Source organism: Triticum aestivum, chromosome 4A (assembly GCF_018294505.1).
Source record: "Triticum aestivum cultivar Chinese Spring chromosome 4A, IWGSC CS RefSeq v2.1, whole genome shotgun sequence".
Classification (NCBI taxonomy): domain Eukaryota; kingdom Viridiplantae; phylum Streptophyta; class Magnoliopsida; order Poales; family Poaceae; genus Triticum; species Triticum aestivum.
Window position 1 is genome coordinate 590,755,737 of NC_057803.1, and position 14,765 is coordinate 590,770,501.

The window sequence follows — 14,765 nt, forward strand, 5'->3', positions numbered from 1 at the left end:
TTCATCTAAACTTTAGTGAATTTAAAGCTCACATTATGAAGTCAAAATGGGGTTAATTTTTTAATCTTTTTGACATCGTTGCACTTATGAATCAAGGTAATTAGGCTATAATTCAATCTAGCAATATAAAAATCTACCGTGTGAAAATCATCAATGAGCCCCCCCGAATCAAATCCCAAAAATGTGGTAGACCTCAGATGCAGGAACAACGAGTTCTCCTATGCGGCTCCGGCTCCGGCGATGGTAGTGACGGATAAGGTTCCTCCGCACATTGTTATTGGTGTTGGACTTAGGAGACGGTGTGTGCGTCGTCTGGATTTTTTTAGATATGGGTGGATGCTTTATGCGACTTGGTCATGTCGTCGGGGTGATGGTCGACGCTCATGATCTTTGGAGTATTTTTGGGCTTCTTCGATGTTTTTTCTCCGAAGTGGTGACTTACTACGCAGATCATGACCGTCAGTGTCTTTTGGTCTACATCGATGACTTTTTCGCCGCTGCTTCTATAAGCTCCTAGGTTTAAACAAGTTTTCTTCATCAGGATGGAGGTCCAACGGCTGAGACGAGCTTCGCTCATGGCGCGCCTCCGATGGATGTAGAAGGAAGAAGACTTTGGCACCCCTAATAAGGGATTTGATATTTTCCTTTTTCTATAATGCTTATTAATTGGCAGGACCTGTAATATTTAATATATGGCCTCATGCCTTTCGGGGTAAAATCAAAAATATGCTCCGAAGAAGAAGTTCTCCTGTGCCACATTTTTTTTCCCTAAGAAGTACTCCTTTTTGGAAGAGAAGAAGAGGATCTTCTACGCAGGAGTGTACGCAAGAGCCTGCACGAGCGAGTCGGGTCGCGATAACTATGTTTCGCTCGCGCTGATTCTTGTTAGGAATCACCTACAACGCGGCAGCTATTGGGCCGGGCTAGCATTGTACGTGAGCGCGAGTTTTTTTTCCTGTTGGTTTTTGTTCGGGTATCCACTGTTTTAGCACCGTTTTCTTTGGTTTTTCTCTGGCTTTCTTCGGCTTTCCCTTTTTCTTTTCTTTTATTTTTATTTTTTTAAACACAAGTGTAAATTTTTAATACACATTGTACATTTTCCCTATGTACAGCAGAATGTTTTTATACACATTCAACATTTTTTCAATACACGATTAACATTTTTCAAATATATTTTTTGATGTTTGTTTTTGTCACACACATTGTACATTTTTTATGCGTATAATTTTTTTTATATGCGTCTAACATTCTTCAAATACTACAAGATTAACAATTTTTATACACTTGAACATTTTTCAAATATCTGTTAAACATTTTCCAAATTCATGTTGAAACATTTTTTAATGATACAAAGCATTTTTGTAAACTATGCTGGCATTTTTTTTACATTGTATAAACTTTTTGTAAAGTGTCACGAACATATTTTTGAAATGTGTGAATATATTTTATGTAGCCAGCCTGACGAAACACAATGTTTAATGGGCCGGCTCTGTAGGCGACGCGGTCTTGTGTCTAAAGCGGGACATAGACTCGGCTGTCACGCACACGCGGCGGCTCGTGCCGGCACACGCTGGCAGCTGGCTGACACGGCACACTGCGGCCGCTCCCGGTTAACGGCACCGGAACTCCGGAAGCACCTTATCCGCTCCGAGCCAACCAAGCAATCCTTGGGATTTTGCCGCTCCCGCCCCCGCTCCTCGCCGGCCCGGCGACCACAGGCAGGCAGTCCACGGCCAGGATGGCGGCGTGCCCCGCCGCGACCACGTACGCGCACGGCACTCCGCGCCTCCCCTCCCTCCCCCGCGGCTTGTCCTAACAGACGCGCTCCTCTCCTCTCCTCCCCTCTCCTTGGGTGGCATGCAGGGCTCGCGTGGGAGCAGCGCACGGAGGAGGCCTCTGGAGGAGAAGCGGGAGGAGCCCGAGCTTCCCCGCGCGCCCGGCCCGTGGCACGAGCACGGCAGCGCGCGCCTCGGAGCTGCAGCAGGCCCCCGCCCCCGCCGCCGCCGCCGCCGTCCCGACCCACAAGGTCACCGTCCACGACCGGGAGCGCGGGGTCGTCCACCACTTCCTCGTGCCCCAGGTATGCATCAATGCATGCTGCTGGGTTTGCTTCGCTCTCGCCTCCTCTCGAGGTGGTGCTGATTGGTGTGCGTGCCACGGCCGCTTGCAGGACCAGTACATTCTGCACACCGCGGAGGCGCAGGACATCACGCTCCCCTTCGCCTGCCGCCATGGTAGTATTACATGCTGCCTTAATTTCTCGGCCTCCTCGTCTCATTCTCATGTTACCAATTAGCGCCAACTGAATTATAAGCTCTATTTATTTCATCTAAATCGCCGCAAATGGTTGCTGAATTTTCCTCTAGTTGGTACCAAATCGTTTAACTAGTTCTCCTATCCCTCTGGCTAGCCTATCCTCTTCATTAACTTCATATGATCTATAGAAGCTACTGAATTACGAAATTTGTGGTAATCAGGTTGCTGCACCAGCTGTGCTGTTAGGATAAAATCAGGGCAAATAAGACAGCCTGAAGCTCTTGGAATATCCGCCGACTTAAGAGAGCAGGTAAACCCACTTTGTTGTGCGTGATTGGGATCTTCATGCTCCTTACTGTCAAAACGTTTGTGTGCGGTACTAGTACAATTATTGTCCCGTGATCTGATTAGTTATGTCGTTTGTGTACGCGCTACTGTGTTACTGTCAGATGATCCAGTTAAGTTTCTTTTTGTTTTTTTTTTGAACTGATCCAGTTCAATTTTATCATTTGCATTGCATGGTGATCAGTGCAACTGTTGGACCAAGCTTTATTACACGTCGCAGTAACCTATTGTTTTATTACCAAGACAACTGATGTAGAGATGAGTTGGTGAGCAGTGACTTGTTAGGACGGATCAAGGTCGACTTCAACTCTGTCTGGTACTCTAGAATTGCCAACTTCTTTCAGTTTTATCACACGAATCGGGTGCGCTATGTGTGCTTCCTATACAGGACGAGGACATATGTTATAGGCTTCGTGAATCATTATGATTCTACCTCTGCAAACTGAAATCATGTTGATGTTGCAATTGTATGGCTTCCTTTTCAGGGCTATGCTTTGTTATGTGTTGGTTACCCATCCTCTGATCTTGAAGTTGAAACGCAAGATGAAGATGAGGCAAGCAATTCTCTTAAGACGCGTAATGAATTTCTAGTTCAAATATGCTATAGGAACTAGTATGAAATATTCTTCTGAATTCCGATGATTGCGCGTCTATCTCAATTTGTAGGTATATTGGCTCCAGTTTGGAAGATACTTTGCGCGGGGGCCTGTTGTAAGTATAGCCAACTTTGCTTATTTGAGAAGAGCGGTTTCATGTTATTGGCACCCCTCTCTCCTTAAATATGTGCATCTTTCAAACTTTGCTGAGATGAAATCGACCCGTCTTTCTATTTCAGGACAGAGATGATTACGCGCTAGAGCTTGCAATGGGAGACGAGTGAAACGTGACTGACAGGTTGGAGCCATCACAAACTTGAGTCTCTGCAACCTCATCCAATTCTGACACTCTGTCTCCACTCTTTTCAGCGGTACGGTTTTTAAGCTGCGGTTTGTAGGTTATATAGAGTTGCAAAAAAGACTTGATTTGCAAGTGGAGAAAGAAGAGAAAACAAAAAGACCCCTCTGCTCAATGCTCTCTGTGTTTTTGCAAATTTGCTGTGCAAATATGCTTCTTGCAGAGATGCCATCCTTTTTGCTCCTCTGTATTCACAGTAGACGAAGAACGCTATGGACTGTATGTATGTAAAAAGCTGTGAACTTGTAGTACCTACTTATTTAGCACCTCAACTCGATCTTGAGTGCAACGAAATGATGCTTCTGGCTGTGAAGGCGGGACGTTTCAGTTGATGTTGATTATTATTCTGTAGCTTCAGAGTGGTTGAATGCCTAGCCTGTAGGAATGTGGTCGACAACATACATTTCTAATGGTAGCGATATATAGGAGCACAACTCAGAAGTTGTTAAATTTTAAAAATTATTTTGAGTGCATTAACATGATATATGTCCAGCTAGCATGTATGAGATTGTCATCTACGGTGCTCATCCTTGGATATGGATACGAAATACGGGAAAAGAACATTTTCCAAAAATGGACTCACATGGATAAGGCAAGTATATGTATAGGCGGTGAATAAAATGGTTCAACGACGCATTACAAACCAAATTAATAATAAGTGTTGGAAATATGAGCAATTTACCAAATGATTTTATTAACAGAAACACTAAATAAAGCATGACTAATATAGAAGAGATAAAACAAGTCATGGGTTCTGACAGAGAGAAGGTAAATAGCTTCTGCATATATGAACCGTAGCCTATCATATTTAAAGCAGACAGTATAACAAGTAGTATATATGAAGTAGAACCTAACATGTGTAGGACAAGGACTAGAATAAGGAACTGTGACAGAACCTTTAACAGGAAAGACAAGAACACGCACGGGACAGCAGCAGCAGAAGCGCTGGACTTGGGGTCGGTGTCCTCGCCTGCCATGTCGTCGAGGAGGTCCTGGACGTCGGGGAAGAAGTCGTCGTCGGGGAAGTAGTCGTCGGTGACCGGATCGTCCGTGATGAAGCAGCCAGTAGTCGCGCTGAGCGCTCCCCAAAAACCTTATCACCCTTCTCCCGTACAGGACTCAAAAGGTGCGGTTTCGGAGGCCTACTGGCCCGACGTGCGGTGCACGCTGCAAGCCGGGATGGGAAAGATCGTAGCAGCAGCGCAGTGCTCAGGAACTTTGTGGCGAGAGGAAGGGGATCTTCTGGTGTGTCTCTCTGGAGAGGAGCGTCCTCTCTTATATAGGCACAGGAGAAGGACGCGAAGAGGCTGCGACGGGAGGTGAAGCAACGAAGGGAGACGAAGCGAACAGGCAGCGGCCGAAGAGGCGCGCCGTTCGAATTCAGTATCCACTATAGAAAAACGTTTCAACTCCCACGTGACCTTTCGTATACCCGTCATGCGTGGCAAAAATTTAGACATCGGCTCGGCTCATTCCCGCAACCCGCAACCCGCGCCGCGTCGTGACGAGGCGAGGCGAGGCGAGGCGTGGCGTGGCGAGGCGGGCGGCAGAGGAGGAGCTCGCGTGGATATCCCTCTTGTTCTCATGCTCGTACAAGTGGGGAGAGAACCTCCCTTATAAAGAGGTCCAACTCCCACTCAACTAGCAATGTGGGACTAAACTTTTGTTCCACCTCTTGCCTTGCACAAATGGGCTGTGTGGGCCTCTAGGATTTATTAGGAATTTTTGAAACTGCTATTGGGCTAGGCCCAAAATGGACAAAATTCCAGCAATCCTCCACCAGATCCCAGAGGCACACAATAATTTGCCTTTGGTTCCAAAACAGTGTTTGATATACCGGTACTGCAGTGGAGACTGTTAAGTTGAACTTCCACCTAGAACTCTATGCTACACTAGTAAGCAACTTGAACAGTGGACTGGGCCTTGAACTGCAAGTTTTCTGTGAATCTAGCTTCACATAAAGCCTTGACCGATACGTGGCTACCGTGGGTCTTCCCCGCGGGTGGAGCTTATGCGTCATACTCCGTGACCTTTCATGAGTTTACTAGAGAGAACCCTACTCTCATAGATTGCGACGTTTGACAATCAGACTCATATATGTGTGTTCTTCAAAAGATGTTCTGCAGGATAACATGTCTGCTTAAATAAGCCACTTAGAACACATTAAGATATACATCAACCTGCCATGCAGATAAGGAGAGTATTGCATCTTCATGTAGTGGTATTGTGAATAATAAGGATACTCTCCTCTCAGTTGACCAACAGCTTGTCTTCCACATCTAATTCACGGGATCTCCGATCACAAAGAATAGGTTACCACTGTGAACAACTCATATTGTGGGTCTCATACCCATCTCCCTCGATGCATTATCTATCACATTACGTGATAGACCCTTAGTAAAAGGATCTGCCGGATTTTTAGACGTTTGGATATAATCCAATGCAATAACTCCAGAGTTTTTCATTTTTCTGACAGACTTTAACCTTCTCTGAACGTGTCTTGATGACTTCATGTTATCCTTTGAGCTGCTCACTTTCGTGATCACAGTTTGATTGTCGCAGTTCATAAGGATACCCGATACAGGTTTCTCAACAACCGGTAAGTCATTCAAGAGCCGACGAAGCCAATCTGCTTCGACCGTAGCTGTATCTAGTGCTGTGAGTTCTGCTTCCATTGTTGACCTTGTTAAGATGGTCTGCTTGCAAGACTTCCAAGAAACAGCGCCACCTCCATGAGTGAATACATAACCGCTCGTGGCCTTTATCTCATCAGCATCTGAGATCCAGTTTGAGTCACTATACCCTTCAAGCACCTTTGGATGCCCGGTGTAGTGAATTCCATAATTTGCAGTGCCTTTCAAATAACGCAAAACTCTCTCTAGAGCTTTCCTATGCACATCTCCTGGTTTTGAAACAAACCGACTCAGTTTGCTAACAGCAAAAGAGATGCCAGGTCTTGTAGCACTGGCTAAGTACATAAGCGAGTCAATAATCTGAGAATACTTCAAATGGTCTCTAGCAATTCTTCGATTCTTTCGAAGCAACACACTAGCATCATATGGTGTTGGAGAGGGCTTGCAGTCACTATAGCCAAAGCGACTCAAGATCTTTTCCACATAGTGAGATTGAAGCAAAGTAATTCCACCATCATCGTCTCTCAACAACTTGATGTTCAGAATGATATCAGCCACTCCTAAATCCTCCATCTCAAAACAACGAGATAGGAAATCCTTGACCTGCTTAATAACTTTCAGATTTGTTCTGAAAATCAGTATGTCATCGACATACAAGCACATGATAACTTCCTCGCCCCCACCATGGTGATAGTACACACATTTGTCGGCTTCGTTCACAACAAAGCCTGCAGCTGTTAAAATTCTTTCAAACTTCTCATGCCACTGTTTGGGTGCTTGCTTAAGTCCGTACAAAGACTTCAGCAACTTGCACACTTTCTCTTCCTGACCATCTAGTACAAACCCATCTGGTTGTTCCATATAAATTTCCTCGTCCAACTCTCCATTTAGGAAAGCAGTCTTAACATCCATTTGATGAACAAGAAGACCATGCGAGGCAGCTAGTGAAAATATAACTCGAATAGTGGTCAGTCGAGCCACAGGTGAGTAAGTATCAAAGAAGTCTTCACCTTCCTTTTGGGTATAACCCTTAGCCACGAGCCGAGCCTTGTACTTTTCAATAGTACCATCAGGCCTAAGTTTCTTCTTGAATACCCATTTGCATCCTATAGGTTTGCACCCATAAGGACGATCAGTTATCTCCCAAGTTTCATTTGCCAAGATGGAATCCATCTCGCTACGAACCGCTTCCTTCCAGTAGTCAGCATCTTCAGATGCATATGCCTCTGAAAATAGAACTGGGAGTGTCATCTATGAGATACACAAGAAAATCATCACCAAAGGACTTTGCAGTCCTCTGTCTCTTGCTCCTGGTAGGAACTTCATTGTTCTCCTCCACAGGACTTTCGAAGTGTTCCATCGAAATGGTAGGTTCGGTAATTATAACTGGTTCCTGATTCGATGAACTAGGCATCTCCTAATTAGATGAGGTAGCCATATCCTTCATGGGAAAGATATCTTCAAAGAAAGTCGCATCATTCGACTCCATGATCGTACCGACATGCATGTCAGGTACCTCAGATTTTACAACCAAGAATCTATAGCCAATGCTATGAAAAGCATATCCCAGGAAAACACAATCCACAGTCTTTGGTCCAATCTTCCGCTTCTTTGGAATTGGAACATTGACTTCCGCCAAACAACCCCATGTTCGCAGATAAAAGAGTTTTAACCTTTTCTTCTCCCATTCCTCGAATGGAGTTATCTCTTTGTTCTTTGTGGGGACTCGGTTCAGGACATGACATGCTGTCAATATCGCCTCCCCCACCATGCCTTGGAGAGACCCGATGTGTCTAACATGGCGTTAACCAAATCAGTTAGAGTACGGTTCTTTCTTTCGGCCACCCCATTTGACTAAGGTGAATAGGGAGGCATCCTCTCATGAATTATACCATGTTCCGCACAAAAAGCATCAAATTCATTGGAAAAATACTCTCCACCACGGTCGGACCTAAGCCTCTTGATTTTTCGATCAAGTTGGTTTTCCACTTCGGCTTTATAGATCTTGAAAAAGTTCAAAGCCTCATCCTTAGACTTCAGAAGATACACACGGCAGTATCTAGTGGAGTCATCAATTAACGTCATGAAATATTTCTTTCCACCTTTTGTCAACGCACCATTCATTTCACATAGATCTGAATGTATGAGCTCTAGTGGTGCAAGATTTCTTATTTCCGCAGTCGTGTGAGACTTATGAGGTTGCTTAGCTTGCACACACACTTGACACTTAGATCCCTTGACGGTGGTGAAACTAGGGATTAAGTTCAACTTCGCTAGTCGCGACATGCAACCAAAGTTAACATGACAAAGACGTGAATGCCACACATTGGATTCACTATTGTTGCAAATATGATTAACAACTTTATTGCAAACGTCTGATAAGGATAAACGAAACAAGCCTCCTGACTCATAGCCTTTACCAACAAAAGTTCCATACTTGGATATTACAAATTTATTCGACTCAAAGACAAGCTTGTAGCCATCTCTACACAGAAGAGATCTGCTAACAAGATTTTTATTGACGGAGGGGACATAATGCACGTTCTTCAGCCGCACGATCTTCCCCGAAGTAAACTTCATATCGACCATGCCAACACCACGAACAGAAGCACTTGAACCGTTGCCCATCAGCACGGTTGAAGTCCCTGCGGTCTGATAAGACGAAAACATGGAAATATCACCGCATACATGCACATTAGCACCCGTGTCAATCAACCAGTCAGGAGAATGACATACTGAAAGAATAGTGGGAAATATACCATACCCAGCATCCTTCATGTTAGTGTCTCCAATGACAACATTAGCGGTCTTGCCACCTTTCCCAGGATTACGCTTGTCATAGCGATTAGGGCAACTAGGAGCCCAATAATCAGGATCCCCACACACATGACAAGCACCTTTCTTCTTGCCATTCTTCTTCTTGAAGTTCGTGTGTTGCACAGCCTTGTTCTTCCCATCAAACTTTGCTTTACCATCAAACTTGCCCTTGTTCTTGAACTTGTGGGGTTGGAAGTTCTGCTTATGTACCACATTGGCACTAGATCCTCCCTCAATACCTCGAGCACGTGTGTCCTTTGCTCTCGCCTTTTCTTCCACATGAAGAGTGCCAATGAGATCCGGGACGGAAAACTCCTGCCTCTTATGCTTCAGCAAGGTAGCAAAGTTCCTCCATGAAGGAGGAAGCTTAGTGATGATACCTCCGGCAACAAACTTGTCCGGTAGCATACAACTGAAGTGCTCAAGTTCTCTAGCAAATGACTGTATCTCATGAGCTTGCTCAACCACTGAGCGCTCTTCAGTCATCCTGTAATCATAGAATTGCTCCATGTACAGCTTAGTGCCAGCATCTGAGACCCCAAACTTGGCCTCGAGTGCATCCCACATATCTTTTCTATTATCAATTGACGCATAAGCATCAACTATGTTCTCACCAAGAACACTCAAGAGAGCAGCCTTAAACAGAGTATCCATTTTCTGAAAAGCTTGTGCCTGTTGAGCATCAAGCTCTCCTTCAGGTTTGCCGAGAGTGGCGTCATAGCAACTCATGGTTTGAAACCATAAGACTGCTCTCACACGCCACCTCTTATAGTGGATACCCTCAAACATAGGAGGTCTCACGGAAGTAGCAAAACCACTTGGGGTAAATTGCCTATTATAAGATTTTTGGATTGTTGGAAATATGAGCAATTTACCAAATGATTTTATTAACAGAAATACTAGATAAAGCATGACTAATATAGAAGAGATAAAACAAGTCATGTGTTCTGACAGAGAGAAGGTAAATAGCTTCTGCATATATGAACCGTAGCCTATCATATCTAAAGCAGACAGTATAGCAAGTAGTATATATGAAGTATAACCTAACATGTGTAGGACAAGGACTAGAACAAGAAACTGTGGCAGAACCTTTAACAGGAAAGACAAGAACACGTACGGGACATCAGCAGCAGAAGCGCTGGACTTGGGGTCGGTGTCCTCGCCTGCCATGTCGTCGAGGAGGTCGTGGACGTCGGGGAAGAAGTCGTCGTCGGGGAAGTAGTCGTCGGCAACCGGATCGTCCGTGATGAAGCAGCCAGTAGTCGCGCTGAGAGCTCCCCAAAAACCTTATCATCCTTCTCCCGTACAGGACTCAAAAGGTGCGGTTTCGGAGGCCTACTGTCCCGATGTGCGGTGCATGCCGCAAGCCGGGATGGGAAAGATCGTAGCAGCAGCGCAGTGCTCAGGAACTTTGTGGCGAGAGGAAGGGGATCTTCTGGTGTGTCTCTCTGGAGAGGAGCGACCTCTCTTATATAGGCACAGGAGAAGGACGCGAAGAGGCTGCGACGGGAGGTGAAGCAACGAAGGGAGACGAAGCGAACAGGCAGCGGCCGAAGAGGCGCGCCGTTCGAATTCAGTGTCCACTACAGAAAAACGTTTCAACTTCCACGTGACCTTTCGTATACCCGTCGTGCGTGCCAAAAATTTAGACATCGGCTTGGCTCATTCCCGCAACCCGCGCCGCGCCGCAGCGCGTCGCGACGAGCGGCGGCGGAGGAGCGCGCGTGGATATCCCTCTTGTTCTCATGCTCGTATAAGTGGGGAGAGAACCTCCCTTATAAAGAGGTCCAACTCCCACTCAACTAGCAATGTGGGACTAAACTTTTGTTCCACCTCTTGCCTTGCACAAATGGGCTGTGTGAGCCTCTACGATTTATTAGGAATTTCTGAAACTGCTATTGGACTAGGCCCAAAATAGACAAAATTCCAGCAATAAGTTGGAATATAAATATTAGAAAATGCAGTAGATGGTGACACAAGTAATCCACCGAAGCAAGAGATATATAGCTGTCTAGAAGAAGATGAACTATAGACAGGATTGAGAATTTTTATACCACTATTGATTGACGATGAAACATGCACGTTTCTTTACACAGCTACGCACTTGCTTAACTAGCTACCAGCAATTTAGCTTGTGTGCTGAAGACTGAACGGCCAGTGATCGAGCATGCACTGAAGACTGAACAGTCACCTTGGTAAGTCTCCCTCGTTCTCATTGAAATAGCTACGACAAAACTGTTCTGTTTCTCCCCAATCTCTGTCATCCTGCGCAATCCCAGCGGGAACAAACACCTTTTCAGCCAAAAAGGGCCGGGCTAAGCTGGGACTAGATAAAAACAGTGTGCTGATTTTTGGGATTTAGATTTTAGGGTCCGTTTCACACTTGGACTATGAAATCTAGTTTTTTTTTTCTCCAGATTTTTCGCATTTAATAATTGATGAGAAATCATCAATCTCGATCGCGGGTGCATGACACGAAAAACAAGAATGGACATTGATTGTCGATCAAAATTGGTGCCGCCACAGTCAGATACGCACGTACGCATGCATATGCAGCATACTACGGTGAGCTCACTAGGTCAGCTTTTGTAGCCACCGGCAGCGGGGGCGGGAGTGGGAGTGGCGGTTGCCGCAGCAGTGAGAGTGGCGGCGGCGGCGGCCGCCGCGGCGGCCATGGCGATGATGGTGTCGGCCAGGTAGGACTCATAGGTCGCGAGCCTGATCTTGGGCGCTTTGGGACTAGTGTTGTTGTAGGCCTTCTTGGCGGCGGACTCGAGGGCGGGGACGAATTTGTAGCCCTGGTATGCACCGTCCGTGGTCTCCTTAATGGCCTTGTCGAAGGCGGAGTCGAAGACGGTGGACCTGTCCTTGGCCGGGGCAGCGTCGGCGGCGGTGGCTGCAGTCCTGAAGGCGGCGTCGATCTGGTCGATGGCCTTGAGCTCGCCGGCAGGGATCGGCCCCTTGACTTCCTCGCCAGCGGGCTTGATGGCGTGCACGGTGCACCTCGAGGATGCCGGCGATGATGCGGAGCGACTCGCTGAAGATAGCCACGAAGGAGTCGTACTTGGCCTCTGGGGTAGCGCCCTTGGTGTTGAGTAAGGCCCTCGTCAAAGCGAAGGAGACCCTGGTGGTGAGAGTGGCGTTGGAGTTGGACGCCTCGGAGATCCCCTCGAGAGACCAGGCGCCGAAGGTCTGCGTGAAGTTAGTCACGAATATCTTGCCCTTGTCCACTGGAGGGGCTGCCGCTGCAGCCGCCACGGCCGCCTTGAAGGCGTTGTTGGCCTTCTCAGTTAGCTTCTGCTCCTCGGTCGCCGCCTTGGGCTGTGCCCCGGCCGGGGTGTAGCCGGCTTCGGCGGCGTAAGAGACGGCTGGCCCTGCCACGAGGGCGACGGCCACCACCAGCGCCACCGTGCATTGCTGCACTGCCATTGCTGCTGCTCTTTTTCTTAGCGTTGGTCGGTTTGCACAGTACGCCGGAGGAGAGGCTGCGGTGTGGTGTGTGAGAATGAAGGAGCTTAGCTCTATCTATACATCCGTACGGTGAGAGGGCAGGACAGATTACCGCACCCAAATTAGCAATCTCCTCCTTTCCTCTCCTTTTTTCTTGCGAGTGATCTCCTCTCCTTTTTTAGCCAAACTAATTAGGTTTAATTGGATTCATGCCATGCCATCGCAGCTTCCACGACTTGGAAAAAATACTAATATGACCACGACTGCCGATGCTGTTGTTGCATGCTGTTCACACATTGTCACATTTTAATGAACTAAAGATCAATAATATTTACATGCCAAAAATATTTCAATTAAGAGACTTTGTTGCGACGGGTAAACATGAAGAGTCAAGAAAGAAAAATGCCAAGATAAAGGCCTTGTTCGGATCCCCTTCACTCCCCCACCATAGCTCCCGGACGGAGGGAGCTACAACACAAAAGCAGGGAGCAGTATTAAACTAGCTCCTTGAGCGGAGCGGAGTTAAAGGACGTGAGAGCATCCAAACAGGTCGAAAGCAAGTGAAAATGAATTGCATGTAGCCATACATGACATGAAGAGTCGAAAGAAAAATACTCCTACAATAAAGTAAGTGAAAAAGAATTGCATATAGTCATACATGCATGCACCACATCATGTACGTGCACGTGATTACGCTGATGGTTTTGATTGGCGTGCAACCAAAATATTAGCACATTACAAAAAAAATATTTGAGCTGAGCACATTACGATTTTGGTGCCCACCTACGCATGTAACAGAAGCCGGCCGTACTTCAAAAAGCAAAAAAACAAGAAGCCGTGTGGAATACTACTTCGCAGAGTTCATTCACCAGATAGTTCCAGGTCCAGTCACTTTTTGCCACGTGACGTGCTCTCTTTGCAGCCTGCGGATGGGGCCACCAGCAGCTGATTTTATGTTAAGTTGGCGCATCGGTTTTGTTTAGGAAATAAAAACTGCCAAGATGTAAAAGGCAAATTCTTAGAGTCCTAGAGTTATCTTTAGGCAAAGCATTGGACTTTTTTTTTTGAGCATCAGTACAGACACAAGCGCTCATATACACGCGCATACACTCACCCCTATGAACGCACACACGCACACCCTACCCTTATGAGCACCTTCGAGAGACTGAGTCGGCATATCATCTTGAGATTTACGAAGTCACCGTAGGCGTCTCGTCGTCGACGGGAACGTCTCCTCCCACTGAAAGCGCATCGCCGGAAAATCCTGAAATAAATCCAGGAATAATGCGAGCACCAGGATTTGAACCCTGGTGGGTTGGGGATACCACTGTCCACCTAACCAACTCAACCACAGGTTGATTCGCGGCAAAGCATTGGACTTGTTTTGTTTAATTTTTAGCGGTGAGAGTAGAGATATGATTTTCCTTCCTCGCTTATCAAATTTCTTAGATGACTTGGCTGACATAAAGCCAAGGTGCGCCACTATTAAATCTGTGTATTTCATTTTTGAATATTTATAATGTACTCCCTCCTTCTGAAAATACTTGTTATCAAAATGGATAAAAGAAAATGTATCTAGTCTAGATACATCTTCTTTTATCCATTTTGATGACAATTATTTCCGAACGAAGGAAGTACTTATACAACCTTATACAGATTTTATACACTAGCAATGATATAACAACTCATCATCGTCATCATAATGATATAACAACACATTATCATCGTAGTGATATAAAAACTCGTCATCATCAAAATGATATAACCACTCATCATTATCATAAGGTTATAACAATGTCTCAGACCTACTCCTCTCTCTTATATAAAATAGAATAAAACAAAAAAAAAATCCCTCCATGTCCATGATGGAGCACAGAGATCCACCAGTTTCCGGTTTATGGCATGCGGTCATTCACTATTTGCCTCCATCCTTCGATTTTGAGGCATCCATTTGTCTGACGTTCAGTCGAGTATGTATATTTGAAAATGGTCCATGGCCGTACGCAAACAATGTCATCTCACCTTCAACATCCATCAGCGGAGGCACAACAACACCGGAGCTTCTTTTGAAGAACATAATAGTAACATAGTTACCAATGCATTTTACCTAAGAAGAATGTATGAGAAAGATGGTCTAGTGACACAATAGTAAAAAAATCGATTTTCTATTTCTGTGCCCCTGGTTGCTTAGTTGTGCTCAGTTTTGCCCAAGGAGTCTAAATTTCCTCACTTTTTCTCTCCCCCACTCGCCCTACTCTCACAAAAGCCCAAACGGAGCCTTGCCGTCTGGTCAACGCCGTTGACCGTTAC

At 45.9% G+C, this 14,765-nt stretch overlaps 1 protein-coding gene and 1 pseudogene across 1 annotated transcript; one reads left to right on the forward strand and one right to left on the reverse strand.

The window, feature by feature from the left end:
* The first annotated feature begins 1,554 nt into the window (after nucleotides 1-1,554).
* On the forward strand, nucleotides 1,555-3,887 carry LOC123087269 (ferredoxin C 2, chloroplastic). Its single transcript, XM_044509242.1, has 8 exons — nucleotides 1,555-1,764; nucleotides 1,864-2,080; nucleotides 2,171-2,234; nucleotides 2,478-2,566; nucleotides 3,087-3,155; nucleotides 3,268-3,312; nucleotides 3,437-3,495; nucleotides 3,567-3,887. The coding sequence occupies exons 1-7, from the start codon at nucleotides 1,739-1,741 to the stop codon at nucleotides 3,479-3,481; spliced, it is 555 nt and encodes a 184-aa protein (XP_044365177.1). The 5' UTR covers nucleotides 1,555-1,738; the 3' UTR covers nucleotides 3,482-3,495; nucleotides 3,567-3,887.
* A 7,697-nt stretch (nucleotides 3,888-11,584) lies between these two features.
* On the reverse strand, nucleotides 11,585-12,434 carry LOC123083959 (pollen allergen KBG 41-like; annotated as a pseudogene).
* Nucleotides 12,435-14,765: the final 2,331 nt, after the last annotated feature.